The 20,565-nt window shown below is 43.8% G+C and overlaps 1 protein-coding gene across 1 annotated transcript in view; it reads left to right on the top strand.

Annotated features, from left to right (window-relative positions):
- The window catches only part of LOC310758353 (calpain-14-like), a 44,578-nt gene extending 24,305 nt beyond the window's left edge, over positions 1-20,273 (top strand). Inside the window, exons 13-22 of the mRNA XM_083604523.1 lie at positions 2,842-3,044; positions 4,793-4,829; positions 5,533-5,589; positions 6,115-6,172; positions 10,273-10,337; positions 12,415-12,483; positions 13,984-14,062; positions 16,796-16,912; positions 17,365-17,420; positions 18,386-20,273. Coding sequence (XP_083460649.1) covers positions 2,842-3,044; positions 4,793-4,829; positions 5,533-5,589; positions 6,115-6,172; positions 10,273-10,337; positions 12,415-12,483; positions 13,984-14,062; positions 16,796-16,912; positions 17,365-17,420; positions 18,386-18,412 — 768 coding nt within the window. The 3' untranslated portion in view covers positions 18,413-20,273. The remainder of the gene's footprint in view (positions 1-2,841; positions 3,045-4,792; positions 4,830-5,532; positions 5,590-6,114; positions 6,173-10,272; positions 10,338-12,414; positions 12,484-13,983; positions 14,063-16,795; positions 16,913-17,364; positions 17,421-18,385) is intronic.
- The last annotated feature ends 292 nt before the right edge of the window (positions 20,274-20,565 follow it).

Below are 20,565 nucleotides of genomic sequence, written 5' to 3'. Positions count from 1 at the left end.
GCATGGGAATCGGATTTGCACCATGATCCTAACCGTCTCTGCTGGGAAGTTACAACTGCCGAAATCCTGTGTTCAGGGTATTGGAAAATCCCAAAACCTTGATGCTTTGTATTCTGCAGAACTTGGAATTTCTGTTCGTATGTGAGTGTTTGGGCATGGCTTTCCAAACTCCGTTCAAAGCTAGTGTGTCCCATTTTCTTTTCCACCTATTTTAGAGAAGCTTCTTAAGGCATTAAAAAAAAATTTGTTAATGCCGTCGCGACTCAATGCATTTCAAGATAATGCATTTTTATGGCTTAATTAAGCATTAATGGTGGTGTGTTCCTGAGCTATGCCCAGAAGCAGTAGACAGGGCTGAGTGAGAAATGGTTTTATTATATTTCCTTTTTAAGCCCCACAAAGTATAAATCCCTAGGGGAATTTGCCCACTTTTTTTTAGCTCATTCTTTGGCATTATTTGCAGATGCCACTAAATCGATGCTATCATTTCTTTTTGTCCATTGCATACATTTAAATGATGTTCCCAAGTGCCTTCGTCTCAGATATTTTTGTTACACCGCCATCAAATTCAAGTAGATGTTATGTCAGGGAAAGAGCTGCCTATGAAGGCGTTTTTACCAGGACATAAAACCAAGAATTGGCAATTCACTGGCTATATGCTGCTGTGCACTTGAGCCATGTGATGTGCATGGCAGATGGGAACAAAGCAGTGGCACGATTAACCTGCATGGGGACTAGAGTTTGGTTGATGCTGATATATCCTTTGCTACCTTGGTCTGGGTCCATTTGCATCAAAGTATCAGCTGAGACATTTCCTCTGATTTTAGCAATGTCAGGACAATAGGACCAGGTCATCAGAGAAACTCTGAATCTGGCCTACGCCAGGGGAAGCTAGCATGGTGTCCTCCTGATGTTTTTGAATTCCAAACTCCCCCTAGCCAGCATGGCCAATGGTCATGGATATTGGGAGTTGTTGTCCAACCATAGCCAGAGGACGCCATGTTGGCTACCTCTGGCCAAAGCTTTTGCCCAAGCCCAGAAGGCCCAAACCATGAAAAATCCTGCATTGCAGGGGTTGGACAAGATGACTCTCGTGGTCGCTTCCAACTCTACAGTTCTATGATTCTATGATTTCATGACCCACATATTTGGCTCTGTATGGTCTCAGATATGCTGTGGTTTGAAAGCCCAGCCTGTCTACCTACTGTCATGCTGTGAAACCAGTCTGGCTTCTACCCAAAGGTGCCAGAGGCTCAGGATCAACAGACTGGTTGAGCCTACTTGAATGCAGCAGCACAGCCAAAGTTGTTTGTCTCTTGTCTGGAGGTTTGGACCAATTGGGAGATAACACTTTTACATCCAGGCTCATTGAAGATCAGAGCTGGAGTCTGCTTGGAAGTAAATTCCAGACTTGTATTGAGCACCAAGATTAATATAGTGAAGTACAAAACCAAGAGCAGTTTTAACATTGGAAATACAATGAATCACTGCATTGACTGAGGCATAAAAGCCTTGCATTTAATATATGATGCATTCAAAGGGGCAACCCCACCCTCTTAGGAGATGACAGATTGCTGCATTAGCAGGAGAGAAATACAACCAAAGAGAGAGCAAAAGTCTTTCTGCAACTGCTCTTGTGGGCAGCAAAGTCCGCCAGAGAGCAAAATGTCAGAGCCATTTTGAGGAATGGCCAAATCAGGAAGGCACCAGAGTTCTTAGCCAATGCAGTTATTGACCGTCTCCATGTCCGGCATTCTCTCATTCAGTCGCTAGTAATGGGAGATGCCTATTAACAGTGCAATTTTGCCTTCATCACCATGCCATAATGGGATGATGGGGTTGTCAAAAAGAGACCACGGTTGTAATTCTATTCTAAGCCTATTTGCGGAGAAGTAAGCCCCACTGGAATCAATGGGGCTATTTTTCTGAGCAGAATTGGTTGCTTGCATCCTTGGGTTTTAGGACAACATGCACAAGGGGTATGCACCGATTTAGGAAATAATAGGACCACTCTGATGATTCTGTGTTGCCTGGGTATTATTTTTCTAATAAAGGCATTCTGTAGAATTATCATTGGTTCCCCACTTTTTCCAGTCTATGTGCAGGATGTGTGCCCAAGAATTCATTTAAGTATAGATTTTAATGGCCTTTGTATGCCACCTCATAATGCAAAGAGCAGCTTACAAGAAAAGTAAAAACTATTTTAGTACCTTGAAATGTGAAATCAAATGCTACATAAATATAACAAAAGAGGCTCACAAAATTGAATGTAGATTGAAAAATGGAGAGACCCTATTTAAAAGGCCTGGAGGAACAGAATAGTCTCTGCCTGGCGTTGAAAAGACCACAAGGATGGCACCAAGAGAGCCCCCCAGGGAAGGGTATTTCATAACCAGGGTGCCACAACTGAAAAGGCCCTCTCCCTGGCAACCACCTGCTTCACTTTAGTGGTGGACACACCCAGAGCAGGGCATGTGAAGTGGGTCTTAAGGAACATGGAATAGGAAGTAGCTTCACAGGATCTGAGTGCTGGGAGGAAAAAAGTATTTGTTGTTATCATGTTTCGGGCAAAATATTAGCATGTAATTTAGACAAATTCAAGCACCCATTGTTTTCAGGGTTGCCTCTGCACTTTCATTTACTTCTAAGTAACATGGATGTGGTTTCTGATGACACATCACATCTATTTTGTGCCTTCGAAAATGGATGCTACCCCACCCTACTTTTCATATAAATATTAGCTCGTTCCTCTCCATGGAACTCTTTACATGACTTAAAAAAATAATAATCCCCAAACAGTGTAAGCTTTTTGTAAGTTTCTCTCACTCTCTTTCTTCTCAGTACCATGACCTTAATAGAAAACTGCCGGCTGCCTTCTTTGTCTGGAACATGCCCCTGAATAGGGTAGTCTTTGTAAATGACCGTGAAGTGACTCAGAATTTCCGGCTCCCACCAGGGGCCTATGTCATTGTCCCAGCCACTGCAGAACCCAACCAGGAATCAAACTTCATCCTGCGGGTCTTCTCCAGGAAGCACAGCCTTCAGTAAGTCCTCCGGTCTTGCTTTGCTACAATCATTAAGGGGCGGGGAGTGTGTAATTTTGCCAGAGGGAAAGGCTGGTGGTGGGTGCTCTCTGGTGGGAGATATGTAGTTTGCCCTACCTTTTCATGTCCATTGGTCAGGGATGATGGGAATTGTAGTTCAGCAACTCCCTGTGGAGGACCACAGGCTTCTGAATCCTGGTTTATACCACTGTGAACTGTGACGACAACAACAACAACAACAATAGCAGCAATGTCATAGTAATAGTCGGTTCCTATTTGTGGAATGCTCTCCCCAGGGAGGCTTGTTGGCACCTTCATTATACACCTTTAGGTGCCAGGCAAAAAACATTCCTCTTCCAGTTCTGGGCACCACAGTTCAAGAAGGACACTGACAAACTGGAACGTGTCCAGAGGAGGGCAACCAAAATGGTCAAAGGCCTGGAAACGATGCCTTATGAGGAACGGCTAAGGGAGCTGGGCATGTTTAGCCTGGAGAAGAGGAGGTTAAGGGGTGATATGATAGCCATGTTGAAATATATAAAAGGATGTCACATAGAGGAGGGAGAAAGGTTGTTTTCTGCTGCTCCAGAGAAGCGGACACGGAACAATGGATCCAAACTACAAGAAAGAAGATTCCACCTAAACATTAGGAAGAACTTCCTGACAGTAAGAGCTGTTCGACAGTGGAATTTGCTGCCAAGGAGTGTGGTGGAGTCTCCTTCTTTGGAGGTCTTTAAGCAGAGGCTTGACAACCATATGTCAGGAGTGCTCTGATGGTGTTTCCTGCTTGGCAGGGGGTTGGACTCGATGGCCCTTGTGGTCTTTTCCAACTCTATGATTCTATGATTCTATGATTCTATGATTCTATGATTCTAACCAGGCCTTTGGCTGATGGACCTCCAATGTTGTGGGAGGAGGGTTCTAGGTTTGTTTTTGTTCCTATTTTTACTAGGAAAAATATGCAATTTGTGTTTTTTATGTTGTGATTTTATGTTGTGAACTGCCCTGAGAACTACGAATAAGGGACGGTATACAAATTTAATTAATTAATTAATAATAAAAATAAAAATCCATAATTAATCACTGTTCATTCTTTTATGAATTAGTTACCCACTCTTCACTGCAAGGTCCCAGAGTGGGGTACGTACATATTAAATATCACGAAAGCAGCACTTAAAATCATAATTAAGCAACACAAAGATTACTACAGTGCAGAAATGTGGTGTGGGAGTGGAGGCAGGGGCAGTCGGCACATAGCTTAATCTAAAATGACTCATTTGCTCCAAGAAAATCCCATGGCATCTTGTCTTACTGGCAAAAAGAGTTCAGGGCTTTCATTGCCAGCCACCAGTTGTCTGGCGACACCAGTTGCAATGGACTCATAGACTATCAATGAAGCTCAGAGACCACAGTGTGCTACATTCTTCAACTTTGGGTCCCTGGAGGTTGTTGGACTACAACTCCCATCATCCCTGGCCACTGGCTAAGCTGGCTGGACATGATGGGAGTTATAGTCCAGCAACAGCTAAGGGCTCCAGGCTGCAGAACAGCTACAGGCCTGTCAACTTTGTAAAAGCAGATGGCTTCACAGTTGTACCAACACTGGCTGAAGCAGCAAAGTTTGTGGGGAGAGCTTGAGCCAGAAGAAGCACTGTATGGGACAAAAGAAACATTTCTGCCTTCCCTCCCCCTCTCACATTGTTGTACTATCTACACCTCTCATTGTACTTGTTAAAATTTGATTTCAGTGAATTGGGTGGTGATTCCAGCTGTGTCCTTTCAAAGGTGAGTTGAAGAACCGCTACACCGCTTGACTTGCTTCTCTCCTCTATTCCTCTGTGCTGACCTGGGATCCTCAGCAGAGCTTCCAGGGTGGGGGAACCAATCAGTTGAGTACGGTGGGCTAAGCTTGCAAATGAACTTTTATTGCTGGCCAGCTTCACTTTGAGGCCTGAATGGCAGGATGTAAATCTGGAAATATATAGGCGATCCCTGCTGTGTGCTTTTAAAAGGGGAGAAGAGGTGTAACTCACTTTGTTTTTTAATGTTCTAACAGCACCACAAGAGTATGTTGATGTCATAACTTATGGGAAGTGAATACACTCCCTTTGAATGAACCCCAGCAGCTGACATTTATCATATCAAGAGAAAAGACATAAGAATACATAAGCCAAGCGGATGCTCATTCTCATGGCATCTTGGGAACGGCAGTTACTGAGTGGGGGCTCTGACCTCAAAAGCCAAACTCAAGAGTCTCGTGGCTGCAGGTGTCTGTCCTTTCCCCCATAAACTCTTGCAAATTGGCATGCAGAATTGAACTGCAGAAAGTCAATTTTTCTAGGATAAGTTTGACTGTCAGCTGTTCTCTTGCCACTAAACCTCTATTGGTCTAGTGGCCTGCTGATCCACCGCAATCCACTACCTAGATCTTGAGCTACCGCCTTTCCATCCTGCTTCTCTTCTGATTTGTTGTTGTTGTCGTCTGCAGGAAATAGTTGATGAACATGAAGACTGGGAAGATTTCTTCACTAAGTACTTTGATCAAGTAAGTCTGCCTATAGGATCTGCCAGAGGGAATAACCAAACTGCCCTGTTTGTGTTAGTTTCTGTGGAAAAAAATTGTAGGAGAGAGAGAGAGAGAGAGAGAGGGAGGGAGAAACCTACATTTTGGAAAGCATGCTGATGAAAGCCCATCAGACAGTGCCTATAGAACAATCCCGCCACTAGGGTCTGACTTGATTTGTATATATTTTCAAACATATATCAGCTCATCACCACTTGAAGGAAGGAAGGAAATTGGGACAAAATAATAAAGCCAGTTGCAAGGTTCACATGCAGGTAGAGATTCCCATGATAAGCTTTTAAGTATGAACATCCCTCTCTGATGACCATAGGCACTGCTGATATCTTACGAAAATGCCTTGACTTTCACAGCTGATTTGTGACTGCAGCTTCAAAACTCAGTTTTCTATGTGATACCTCCATTAAAAATTATGGTCTTTTGAATGCGTAGAACTTGAAATATGCAAAGCTTGGGTTTTTCTATAATATCTTGTCTCTCTTGCTTTAGTATCCTGAGATTAATGCAATGCAGCTGCTGAGGATTTTGAACAATGTGGCTTGGACGAGTAAGTATGAACTGGACTGCAGAATGCAGCATCACGTATGTACATGGACCCAAGAGCAGAATAGCAGTGAGGGTTTTCATTATGTAGCTCAGTCTCCACAAGAGATGGGTACATTTCTCATTAGGCTCTGCAGATGGTATCGTGTCAACCTCTATTAATTGTGTTTAAATGATAACATTTTCATACTCTTAATTATAGCAACTCTACCACTTTTACTTTCTGGGGCTCAGTTGCTTGGGAATAAAAGTCAAAGAAGTCTTTGCTCTCATGTTCTGCTGGTGTGCTCCCGTAATAATAATAATAATTTATTATTTATACCCCGCCCATCTGGCTGGGTTTCCCCAGCCACTCTGGGTGGCTCCCAACAGAATATTAAAAACACGATAAAACATCAAACATTTTAAACGTCCCTAAATAGGGCAGCTTTCAGATGTCTTCTAAAAGTCAGATAGTTGTTTATTTCCTTGACATCTGATGGGAGGGCGTTCCACAGGGCGGGCACCACTACCGAGAAGGCCTTCTGCCTGGTTCCCTGTAACCTCACTTCTCGCAGTGAGGGAGCCACCAGAAGGCCCTCGGTGCTGGACTTCAGTGAACGATGGTGGTGGAGATGCTCCTTCAGGTATACTGGGCCAAGGCCGTTTAGGGCTTTAAAGGTCAGCACTGACACTTGTAGTAATCTGGTGGGCCACTGAACCCCAAGATGTAGCAATGGCAGCCAATGTGGAAGAAGAGTGCTGTGGTGCTCAGGTCCTGTTTGCGGGCTTCTCACAGGCAACTGGTTACCCTCTGTGAGATCAAGATGTTGGATGGTTGCATCGGCGATGTGATCCATCAGGAGCCTAGGACCAGGGGCAGGCTTTTAGGGTTGTGCCCTAAGGCGTACTCCTAAGGGAATTTACAGAAACAGACTATCACATCTGGCTGAGGATGCAGCAGTGACTGGGGGGGGAGAAGGACATCACAGAAGAGGTGGCTTTGCAGGGCTGGAAACCGGATGCTAGTAGCTAGAAGAGCGTGAAACAGACATCAAGAAGGCAGCAGTTGAGGGAGTTGGAGGGGCATCGCCATCCTCCTGCTGGGGCGGGCATGGGGCTAGGAACTGGTTAGGTTGTGGTTCTGCCCTGCCAATCCCAATGGACACCAGCCTCCACTCGTTAGAATTATTGTAGTTCCCTTATGGTTGTATCAAAGAACTTTGAAAGCAGGCATATCCTTAGGCATTGACTTATCATCCTCTCCATTAAGGAAGGAGGCTGCAGCTACAGTATGATTCAGGGTACTGATCATTAGAGCCCTTCATGACACCCCCCTGTGTCTTTGGTCTTGAGCCTGGGGCACAGCTTGAATTCCCAAGCTGTGAGAGCAGAGAACTATCTTCAGGTGCCGCAAATTCTCCATTAACAGAGCCATCCTTTCTTACTATTTAGCCTTTCCCCTTTGATGTCTTCTTGTGTCATAATTCCTCTGGCGTTCCTCTTCTCTCATGTTCCCTATGGCAATTTCTCCTTCCATAATCAATTCTTTCTTTTTATTTTACTTATTTATAAAATTCCTTTCCTGCTCTCCATCAAATATGATCTTAGGGTGGGCAGCAAGTTCAAATATAATGAAAATAGAACCACAAAATGCAGTTGAAACAAAAACAAACAAACAGGCATAGTTCCAGGAAAGAACAAAACTTAGCTGCATTATTTTTGTTGAATGCATTTCCAAACTTTGTTATATACTAGGCATTGCTAGTTGTTACCATTTCTTTTCACTGTTGCAGTCTCTGCCCAGCTCTGACCCAGTCATGCTTTCCCGCCATGGGAAGCCTTCTTGACTGACTCCCTCTCAGTTCAAGATACTGCAAACAAACCAACAAACTGGCCCCTCCCACCATATTTTATTTAGGAAGGCTTTTGGTTCTGTAGTATATTTAGATTTCTTTATTGTTCACTCTTTCCTGTGAATGTTTGTGACATTCGTATTTTATTAAGCGTACCCTAAAAATATGGGGCAGACCAGTCCTAGGGTGGACTGCCAAGGTGTGGAGGGGCACATCCTGCTGCACATCCTTGCTGCTGCAACATCCTGTTTGGGGGACCCCCTGCTGGCTGTTGCTAGTGGGAACACCCCTGCCAAGAGTGTTTCCTCCGTAATAGTGGGGCCTCCGTTACAGTGGATCCTTCTGTTGGTTGAGGTTAGCAGGTGGAGATGTCTGCTGGATCCTAACCCCCACCAACAGCATGAATAGAGGTTGGCGACTGCAGACTTAGCTTAAGAAAAGGTATAGGACGCCTGACAGTTAAGTCCATTTGTGAACGACTCTGGGGTTGTGGGGCTCATCTCGCTTTACTGGCTGAAGGAGCCAGCGTTTGCCTGCAGACAGTTTTTCCAGGTCATGTGGCCAGCATGACTAAGCTGCTTCTGGCGAAACCAGAGCAGCTCATGGAAACACCGTTTATCTTCCCGCCAGAGTGGTACCTATTTATCTACTTGCACTTTGACGTGCTTTCGAACTGCTAGGTTGGCAGGAGCTGGGACCGAGCAATGGGAGCTCACTCTGTCGTGGGGATTCGAACCACTGACCTTCCGATTGGCAAGTCCTAGGCTCAGTGTTTTAGACCACAGCGCCACCCGTGTCCCTTAGACTTAGGTTAGCATCTCATAAAAATATTGAGCACCGTGAATAGCTTAAGGGCAGCCTGATTCCTCATATCCCTAGCCAATCACTGAGCTCTTGGGGGGAGTCTTTGTTGATGGTCCCCGTATGGCTAAGATGCACGTCTCATATCTACTAGAAATCGTGCATTCAGTGTTGCAGGACCAAACCTGCAGAACTCCACCCCAACTGAGATTAGACCGGCACCCTCCTTGCTGAACTTCAGGTGCATGGCAAATACCTTTTTCTTCCAGCAGGCATTTTGTGTTTGATTCCATGATGCATTTTTGTATTGCTTATTCTCTACATGGTTTATTTTGATGTACTCCGCTTAGAAATGCTAACTATTAAGCACTATGTAAATGCCTCTCAATAAGTGAATGGCAAATATGGGTTCCAAGAAAGCCCAGTCCTATTTTTCCTGCGGGCTGTTCTACCTCCAGATACTCACAGCTTACAGACTGAGCGTAGCCAATAAACAAGGTAGACGATTCCTAATTTATAAATGGATAAGATCTGAAACTGTTGACGCTAATGAGATAAAAGCTCTTGTGGCACAGGTTCAGAGTAAACAGAAAGCAAAACAGAACCTTTGTCTCTATTCAGGGTTTTGGCTTCTTTTAGGACTAAGGGTGAGATGGCTATTTTATCTGTGCTCGAGTATCTTTCCAAAGTAACCCATCAGGCACCGGGAAATCTATAAGGAAACTAACCAGGCTGTGCTGCTCATCTTTTATTCTTCATAGGCAATCAATTTTAAGGCTTTCATTTCCAAACTTTACAGTGCATGATTCATATTTAATAAACAGGGCTATAATGAGATTAAAACATTGTCGGTTTCTGTAGAGAAGGGATCGGTGAGTTATGAGCCTGTTGCCTGCTCCATGGAAGTCTGCAGGCAATCTATAATCATGATTTGCAACAAGATTAGACTCCCTTTCTGTTCCATTTCTTGTCATTCGCTTATCGCTAACCGAGGCTCGGCTCTGTGTTTTTAACTCGTCTATCTGTTCGGTCTCCTAAGAGAGGCAGAGGACACAAAAGTTGTCAGATTTATTCCTGGTTGTCGTCCATTGCTGCTAGTCGAGCTACACAAAGGACAAATCAAGCAGAAAAAGGCAAAGACAGACTTCTCCCAAGGTCAATCAGACACAGCCGCCTGTGCACATTTCCTTGGGATTGCATGTCATTGAAACTGGCGGACTTGAGCCATGCCCAAATACAAAGGCGTAGGCTGGTTTCTGTTCTTTCTGACATCTTCTGTAATAGTCTGTACCAGAACCTTTGTGTCTGTCTCTCCTGTTGAAGGCATTTGCATGTGAGCATTCTGGCGATGCGCTCTGTTCCAAAGAGGGCTACCATTACCCCTTGGGACCCGGATATTATTCTCCTGCTTGTGGATTTGCTTTGTCTTCCTATTCTCATTCAATTATACCTTTTCCCCCCTTTCCAGAGCTTCAGAACCATGGCCTGAGATTTAGCCTGGATGCCTGCCGGGGTATATTGGCCCTCTTAGATGTATCCTGCCTTCTTGGTTTATTTTATTGTATTTTTTTCAGTGTATATCTTTATTGATTTAAAATAAATACATTTATGGGGAAACAGACAAACAAACAGAAAGACGTACAGTCAAACAAACAAACAATAGAAAATCAGACAACCACAATATTAGAAACAACAAAATTAATATAACTAACATCCTTTATACTCCGGATACTGAAAGCAATTATAAAACTTATAAAGAAAAGAATTAAAAATGACTTCCAATTCATCTCGCTGTACTTTATCAATTACCTTATACCGCACAGTTACATATTTCTTTTATAGTTTCTTTTACTCTCCCTACGACCTTATATTTATACAATACAAGGAACAGTCTAATTCTGCCAAGATGTTTCCTTTTATACCATAGTTTTTTAAGTATTCTTTAAACATTCTCCAATCCTTATAGACTTTTTGTTTTGGTTGGCCTCTTATGCTTCTTGTCATCTTCTTGGTTTAACTGTAGCTGTGCTTTGGTGTTTGCCTGAACACACAAATATCTATCTGTGGATGAGGGGCAGGGGGCAGCTGACACGTTCCAGTGCCTGTTGCCCCACCTGCTCAATCCTTGACCCTTCCCACATTGAGCTGTGAATGTCTGCAGGAAGCTTTTACCTGTTTTTAGTTGAACAAGACTGGGGACCCTGACAAAGCGGGAGTGGGGGGAAATCTTGCAAGATGTTCCAGTCCTGTTCAAACAAAAATGGCCTGCGGACCTTCCATGCTCAATACGGGAAGGTCAGGGACCGAGAAACAGGGTGAATTAAAGGGTGATGTCATGGATAGATAGGGTTTGCATGCCCTATGCCCCTGTTTTAGTCCACAGGAATAACCCACACATGAATACCTGGTTCTGTCGGGCAGATAGCAAAATAATTGACCAATGTTTCGCCACCGAAGAAGGGGGTTGCTTTCTTTTGACAGTTTCCAAATATGGAATAGTTACATATTCAACTCCTTTGAATTGTAGGGAGGTAGAGAAATGGGAAGGAGAAAGGCAGAGTCCATAGGGCTTTCTGGGAGATCTCCCATCCAGGTGCTGAGCAAACTCAGACCAGCATAGCGTCAGTGAGATTGCTGGATCATGTCTCTCTGGACCAGACCCTGAGACCAGGGAGTGACTGTCTCCTTGCTCCTGAGCAGTAGTGCCTGAGTTTTTGACATTTGTTTTACTCTTCCCACCTTGTCCCTGTTTATTAGAATGTAGGCCTGCAGGTAGGGTGTCTTGTTTTAATTTCATGTAAGCCGCTCTGGGAGCCTTTTTGGCTGAACAGCAAGGTACGAATGCTATAAAATGAATGAATGAATGAATGAATGGTGGATGGTGAGTTGTTATAGTCTGGGTGGTTTTGCTCACCTGGCTTCCTCACACCATTGCCTGCTATTGCCCCTGAGTCTCATTCCCATTTCCTCCTATTAAAGCTACAAACCTTGGAAAGATTGGTAGCCTAGGAATGGGGTAAGGAGAGAAGGTAAGACTCCTCCTGAGATCTCCAAAGCATGCCAGGCAACCCGGCTGAGACGTTAGGAAGGATGTCTGGTGGAGGCCAGGATGTCTTTCTTTGTAACCAAGGCTGCGATCCCAACCCTGGAAGTAAACCCCATTGTACTCAACAGAACTTACTTCTGAATAGACACAGTTAGAATTGTGCTGAAAGTTGCTCTTATAAAGGCTAAATCTGAGTAAACAGTGTATGTGCTTGTTTTAACTCTCATGAATACACAGTCCATAGTTTGCTTTGTGCTGTCTTTGAAGTTAATGAGAAAATGATCATTGATTTTAGGAAAAGGAAGAGTAGCCCCTGGGGCAAGGTTCAAAGACCTCTTGAAATCAATAACGTAGCTTTGACTTTGGTTGCATTAGGCGCTAGGTCACATTTTTAGTGGAAGTACAAAAACTGAGAAATTCCCCCAGTGGCTTCTCTACTTTTAATCCAAAGTCTTTGACTTCGCTGCTCTCAGGTTGGTCTAATCAGAACTTTTCCAGGTTCGCTCATTCTCCCCCAGCAACAAACTTCATTTGAATATTGTACACCTTGACCACACGATTCAGTTTAATAACACTGGCACCTTGAGCATTCAAGAATTCAGATGCCTATGGAAGAAGCTGCTTCAGTACCAGGTAAGAAGTGTGTGTGTGTGTGTGTGTGTGTGTGTGTGTGTGTGTCAATATGACAGTTGAGTGGGTGGAGATGCCATGGATAAGAACCTCATTACTTTCTCACCATTTTTTGAAGCTCCTCTAGTACTAGAGTTGAGAGGGAGGCAACAGGGGCAATTGCCTGCTTCCTCTCCCAGTTCTACTACTGGTGCTGGCATAGGGAGGTGGGGTGGGGGGAAAGGGCAGGTATCACTACCACTCTGAGAAGGCTGAGCCACCCCCTCTTTAAAATACCAGGGTGGCACCAGGTGGAAACCATACTGTGCAGATAGGCATTGTGACCTGCCTCCTCAGCCTCAAAGCTGTGCTTTTTCTGGAGATCCCTGGAGTCCTATAATTGCCAGTGGTGGAAAAGGAATTTCCTATAGGTGAGCAGGCAAGGATGCTGTGTGTGTCCCCACCAGGCTTCTACTAAGTCACAAGCAACTAATAAAGGTTAAGCTTAACCTGGCATCAGGTTCTTCCCAACCCAACCACTTTTTTACTGTTTTAAAAATACTTCCTAACAGGGTGTGGACAGAATTCTACCCTGGCTGCCAGAGGTTTTTGTGGCATGCAGAAAACAGGTTTTTTTTAAAAAAGAGCTGCTGTCAAGCAGGCAACATTGGGGGGGGGGGGGAGAGAAAAGGAAGGAAAGAACCCACTGCTAGCCACCACAGCCAGCTTAAGCACCTTCTCCCCCTGCTCAGATCTTTCATGCAACAGTCCTGCTCACACGCCAGAAAAAAAGCAACATAGAACCACCACCCCATTTGCCACCTGCAGATGGGAATGGCAAAGTTAGGAGTGCCATTTTGAAGTTCAAAGCTAGTCCAAATATGTCAACAGGAAACTAAATCCTGCAGCCTACATAAGTTAAGCAAACAGGCACAATCTTTCTTGTTGTGCATAATTTAGTCTACTGTTTTGCACTGTTTTATTCTGCTTCTTCTAGGCATGGGCAGGAACAGGGCAATGTTTTGGCCTCTGCCCTGCCTTGAAATTGCTCCCTCCCCATTGGGGGATGGGAAGCTAAAGGTGGGCTAGGAACTTGAGCTGCATCAAACCTGAACCAGATGCTCTGTCACTGAGCTATGACCTCCCCACCTCTCTCTCTCTCTCTCTCTCTCTCTCTCTCTCTCTCTCTCTCTCTCTCTGTGTGTGTGTGTGTGTGTAGTCCTGTTCTTAGCTTGTGTCCAGATGGGCAGAAAGGTAGCCAGACAGACACAGAGAGGCAGATCTATTTCCGATGCTCCTATCAATTCTCCGTCTGCAGCAAAATGGATAATTCTGTTGTTTTGCTTTTCAGGTTAGGCAGTCTGCCAGCATTGTTTGCTTCCCTCAGGTGGCAACAGGACCTCTGCACCCTTTGCACTGAATGAAGAAAGGGGTGGCAGTGGTACAGGCATAGCCAGCTGAGGGGTAAATGGGTTGGTGTGCCCTGCTTACTTAGTTATCTTCCTCTTTAATTTTTTGTGACAGGCAGTTTTCCAGAAAAATGACATTCAGCAAACAGGAACCTTGGATCAAGTAGAGCTGCAAGCATCTGTGCAAGAATTAGGTGAGGAAAAAGGAAGAATTTTGTTTTTGTAGCATTCAAGCTTGCAGACTTCCCCCAGGCACTTGGGTGGCTTCTGTGAGCTAGTCTTGTGTTCTTTGGTCCTTATGGGATCCAGTCTGACTTTCTTCCAGAAAGAGCTGCAGGTTATAAAACAGAGATGAGGACCCTATGACTCTCCAAGTAGAGCTCCCATCATCTCCAGGCCCATGTGGCCAATGATCAAGAATGATGGGAGTTGAAGTCCAGCGACATCTAAGGGCACCACGTTGGCCCTTTCCCCTGCTGTAAGATACGCTGGGCATGTGCTGAAGCCTCCTGTGCTGGACTGATGCTGTGATATAGATTACATAGCCTTCCTAGGTCAGTGATGGAGAACCTGTGGTCCTCCAGATCTTGTTGGGCTTGCATCTCCCAACAGCCCCAGCCAGCATCTCAGTGGCGATGGAAGCTGCAGTCCAACAACATCCTCTAAAGGCAAATTTGAGCAAGAAAACATTTGAGCCAGAAACACAGTTTTCAGCATTGTCCTATCATCAGATTATCTGTTTGGTTGCAGGTTGCTCTGAGTCGCCTAGGGCAAGATAAAGTGGCTAGCAGATTTAATAAATAATAATTATCCCTGATAAGGGCTTGGAATCCACCTCTTTCTACCAGCTTCACTCATGGGATTCCCATTTATCCATAGAGTGGTGTCCTAATTAATCTGATGTCCCACTACTCACATTTGCTATGTGTCAGTCAAATACAGTGGTACCTCGGATTAAGTACTTAATTTGTTCCGGAGGTCCGTTCTTAACCTGAAACTGTTCTTAACCTGAAACACCACTTTAGCTGCCACACCGCCGGAGCACGATTTCTGTTGTCATCCTGAAGCAAAGTTCTTAACCTGAGGTACTATTTCTGGGTTAGTGGAGTCTGTAACCTGAAGCGTATGTAACCCGAGGTTCCACTGTAGTTAGTATATAACCAATGCAAGCAGCACAGATCTGTTTTGCCAGATTTCTGAATCGTCACACATTTTAGATCAGACCAGATAAACTGCACGCTGAGAGAACACAGTAACAGATTCATTAACCTACACTGCTCAGACCTGTTTTTGGAAATGTAAGTTGTTTGTCCCACTAGATTTTTCTTGAAATGAGCTGAATTGAATCTGAGGATTAATTTTCAGCCACAAACTTTTGGCTCTTCAATAATTACCCTTGATTCAAAAATGGCTGTAAGGTAAATGGTGGCAAGGTGCGGGGAAAGCAGCTTTGTTAAATGAGATTAGTACAGTTCACAGTGACACTGGAGCTGGAGCTTAATTAACTTAATTTAGCTTGAAACTAACATATAGAAAGCACTATAAAAGTTACACTTCAAAACTGTATACGAAAAGAAATTAAATTAGAATTCATTACAATTCACTTGCTACACCATATGACAACAATAAGCCAATCATCACCGGAAGCGTAATGCAATTAAAAATACAGCATTTTGAACATCAAATTAACAAACTTTGTGTGATTAAATTAAGAAATGCATTATTAATTGATTTGGTGCGCTTCCGTCGCATATTCCATTGCTCTTCATGTAACAGATGCTTAAATCCCAGTGATTCTCAGTGCTTTACTTTCATGTGCTTCATGGCAGTAATTTCTTAATTGATGGCATGCAAATTTCTGTGTGGTTCTGGTGAAGGGAGGGATGGCTTCCTGACTGAAGCATAGTTGTCTTCCAGCATCATCACTGCCACCATTCCCACTGTCTTCATATGTAAGGCCAGTGTGGTTAGTGTCAGCCTATGACCGGCAAGAACCAGGTTAAAATCCCCACTCAGCCACGAAACTTATTGGGTGATTCTGGCCTGTCGCTATATTTTAGCCTCTCCTACCCCACTGAGTTGTTTGAAGGGATTCAAGATGGAATAATATCAATGTAGTAAATAATATAACTAGGACTATCCACAATCGAGTCCAACTTTCTGCCCATGGCAGTGCCTTGGTTCTGTCAGGGTGCTGTCAGCGGCTCCCGGCTGGTTGCCCAGGAAAGTATAAAGACAAGGAAAAGTTTCATACCGTCCTTTTTTATTTCAATCTTTACAGAGAGGCTGTAGAACCCAGCCTCTTGGATAATGGCCTTGTCCCGAATAAATCTCCACCTCCCGTCTCTCCCACTTCCTCATTCGTCATTCTTATTGTTTCTTCTACGGGTGCTGCTACGTGCCCTCTGCCTTTGGGTTCTTTGCTCTCCTACTTTTAAGGCTTGCCAGGTTCTGGGAGATGGAGGGTTGGGAACGCTTTCTAATGACGTGTCAGCCGGGTGTTGTTCCGGCTCTCCCATGATTGCCCAGCTTTTCCCCTCATCTGCCTCTGAGCTGCTATCTCCCTCAAATGCCTGTTGTAAATCTATATTGTCTTCCTCTTCCTCCTCCGTGGAAGGGTCAGGATGGGGAGAGGCGGTCTCCACCATTCCTCCTCTGCCGAGTCCCTGACAGGTTCACACCCCTCTGATTAAAAGCAGCATGGTGTTTTTGTAGCCGTAAGAATAAATGAGCAGTTTAGCCACAATAGGTGCTAAACGTCCAGCAGCTTTCTCACCAAATGTGACTTAAGTGTTCTTCACTGGGGGGAAAGGTGGATAAAATTAAATATATGAAAAGCTGTCCAGAACTGTTTGCACTGTGACTGCATGTGGAAAATCTGAACAGTAAGCCTAAATGTCTTTGGGGGTTTTCTTATCTTACTAAAGGAATCTCCCTCAGCAATGAACTCTGCAAGCTGCTGGCCATGCGATATGGGAACCCTGGTCTGAACATCACCTTTGAGAGCTTTGCCTGCTTCATGCTGCGTGTGGAACTCATGATGGGTGAGGAGGCAGATGACTATTTCTCTCATGCGGGTCTCCAAGCAAAACTGGGTTTCAATCGCAAGTCCTTTGTCTGTAACATAATGACTGTCTTTGGACATTAAGGAGAGAGCAGCACCATGCATTTAAAGCGCATTCGACACACTTTCAAAGCACATGACTTGCCCCAAATAATCCTGGGATCTTTAGTTTCTTAAGGGTGCTGGGAATTGTAGCTTGTTGAAGGGGAAACCACAGTTCCCATTATTATTTGGTGGAAAACATGCACTTTAAATGTGCTTTAAATGGATGGTGTGGATCTGCCCTAAGATAAACAATAGCTTACTAGAATGAGCCCAGGTGAGCGATGGGCTCCCACACACCCTCTATTCTTCTCAAGCATGGCTATAAGAAGCAGATTTTCCTTTCCTGGGAATAATCATATCAGTTTCCCTCATTTCTTCCTTTTGCAGAGGCCTTTCACAATACGAGTAAAGATGGCAAAGGAATATATCTTCAAGAGTCTGAGGTAAGGACACACACCTTATTTTCCAGCTGTAGCACAGCGCCATCTGTTATGGAAAACAGAGTCTCCTGTTTAATACCCCAATCAATGGAGCACCTCATTGGCTGTATAACTCTCAAGTGATTGCAGTGATTGACAGGACAATGAAACCCTTGGGTCAAGAGCTCTTCCAGGAGCTTGGCTTCCTAGGTTCATCTGTGCAGATGGAGGATAATTTTATACAGTCCACATTATAAAGCAAACCAACTTAGTCTGCAGCTCCAGAACTTCCAAGTAAACCAGAAAGCAGTTAATAAGTGGATTGCACACTTCTCTGAATTTTGCAGTGTGCACTAAAATATATCTAATACATGGAAAATGCAAAACAACAACAACCCCAAACCACCCTTCCTATTTTAGGGGGAAATTTGTACAAAATGCATATTTTAGGTGCAATTTAAATGCAGATTTCTTTTTGTTTATTTCTTATAAAAATCTGCAATGAATGGAACAAACTTATTTTTGAATATGTACAAAACCGTCGGGACAGAAATAAGTTGATTCATTCCTATCTAGTTAGTTACTGAATGGTTGAGTTAAGAAGGGACTATGCTGACTACTGCGAACTACACCAGGCACGCCATATCTGGGAACGATAGCAAAGTCTGGGCCACAAGACCAGAGCTGCTCCTACCACACAGGTCTTCCTGAAGTTGGCTGGGTTGATGGCAGAATTATCATAAGAGGAGGCTTTGATGGAGATGCCCTTCTTCCTTGCTGATGGCAGCGGTGGTTCTGCCTATCTTGGTCTTGATGGACCAATTGGTAGATCTGCCCTAGGGGTGCCCACCTCCATGGACCAGGTCATGTGAAGGAACCAATAGCAATGACTAGGTCAGGTATAACAGGAGACCATTTCATAGGCTAGCCCCTAGTGCAGTAGAGCAGGATAAAACTATTTTAATGCATTTCTCCTTGGTATTCGGCAGTGGATGATGATGACTCTCTATTCATGAAGTAAAGCAAAGGAGAAGAGTTGAGCCAAGCTACCTGGCCCCTTCACAAGGACAGAAGTGACATTCTTTTATCTGTATACGGGGGACATTTTGAGTCCAGCTTTATGACTCTTGTGGAATTTGGAAGAGCTTCATTCACTGGGAGCAGCTCCATTGATGTCTCTTGGGACTGCTTGTGGGTGTAGCATGGACAATGGCCAGAAATCATAAGGTCATGCTTCTAGCATATTGACTGAGGCTTCTTTAAAAAGTGCTTCCCTTACAAGAAGAAGAAAGAAAACCTGAATTACTGATCAAGCACCTGCGTGACAATGAAGACTATGGTGTTAAGTCATGCGTCATTTCAATTCGTTGAGGAGTATCTGCTGTTAAACCAGGATGGAATAGTTATATGGCTGCAGTGAGGAACAGTGAGCAAGTGAACAAATACAAAGTGGCCTAAAGGGCCTTGCAGCAGCTCATTTCCAAAATGCGCTTGCCTGAGTTGTAAGATTGGCTGTGGAGGCACTGCTTGCCATCTCGTCGTGGCAGCTCAGACAGGCAGTTACAAGAAACAGGGCCTTTTCAGTAGTGGCCCCAAAACTTTGGAATACCTGGTAGAGATCTCCCTGGGCTCTTTATAAGTGTCTTTTTAGGTATCTGTTTCAACAAGCTTTGAATATCTGATTAATCTCACGGGCTGCTACTTTTAAAATGATATGGTTATTGTTGCTAAAACTCTGTTTTCGGGTTGTTTTTTTAAATGAATTTTTGTTATATTTATAATTTTGCTTATTCTTGTATTTATTATTTTGTAAGCCATTTTGAGAGCTTGTAATAGAAAAATTTGCATAAAAATGAAGAACATTTATACTGACCTTCAGATTGTCTGCAAAGGTTAGGGTTCACATGTCCTTTTAGGTCATTATGGAGTGCCTTCTCCAGGCATCCCGCAATGCCTCATCCTCCCTTTGTTTCCAAGCTTGGCTTTGAACATTGGGCAGCACTCTCCAAATTTCTTTCTTCTCCATTTGCATTTCCATTTGGGGCTGGAATAAGTAGCTGGCCTACTTACTCCAGCCCCAGTACAGTGTATTTATTTATTTATTTATTGCTATTTTTAATTACTCATTGTAAGTTTATCGGAAAGGGTAGGATAATGAAAACAGGCATGAAAGAATCTGTGCAGTCCTTTGGGATTTGGCAGAGAGGGTCACAAGAACTATAGTTTGTCCCTTTCTGTTGCTTCCTGATGAGCAAACCACTGTTATCCTATATTTTTCAGCTGAGGTCAGTGATAAAATTGCTCTTCAGTTGCCACTGCCTACACATGTTGCTTTCAGAGCAGAATCAGGGCCTAAACTTTAATAACCAAGAAAACCCATGATTATGAAAGAGGAAAATCCTTCACAGAAAGTGGCTAAAATGCAGCTCTCAGTGGCTTCATTGGGTTGGGATTTCACGCTGCAAAACTTTTATTATTATAATACAAAAAAAATACAGTTTGTAATGTATTGCACAGGTTATGAAGGAAGCTATGAGATAGCTCAGTGAGACTCTTAACATGGGTTTGAGCCCCACGTTGGGCGAAAGATTCCTGCATTGCAGGGGGTTGGACTAGATGACCCTTGTGGTCCCTTCCAACTCTACAATTTATATGAGTCTCTGATTCTATGGAAATGGCTATAGCCAAGTACATATGTTCCATTGTGCTCCAATCATATGTATCTGATTTTTGTACACGCTTGTGCATTGCCTCCTTTTAACACAACAACGTGTAATTGCAGCATTATTGTGTGACTATTCATGCACCCTGAAGAATCCTCTGCTGATTATTCAATAAAGTTTTTATAACGCTAAGTAGCACTGAGATGTGTGAAAAGAGGTCTTTGTGAACTCATTGTATGCCTTAACTCATACAATGCAAACTCTGTTCTGTGGATCGCAAGGAAAGTGTTCTTGCCATGGTGCTTTCCTTGACATTTTTGAAAATTTTATATATCTAGCAGAGAAACACTTCCAGGATTCTGAAGATATGACTCCTGTTTTCTGTGTGCATGGTGGGAAACAACACACAATCTATCGGGGGGGGGGGGGATGCATTCATTTATATTGAGAGGTACTTCTACACCATCACACTTTTCACTGGGTGCATTAGCAGAAAGAAGTACAAA

Source organism: Podarcis filfolensis, assembly GCF_964270895.1.
Source record: "Podarcis filfolensis genome assembly, chromosome: 3".
NCBI classification, from domain to species: domain Eukaryota; kingdom Metazoa; phylum Chordata; class Lepidosauria; order Squamata; family Lacertidae; genus Podarcis; species Podarcis filfolensis.
This window is presented reverse-complemented; position numbering and strand designations above follow the sequence as displayed.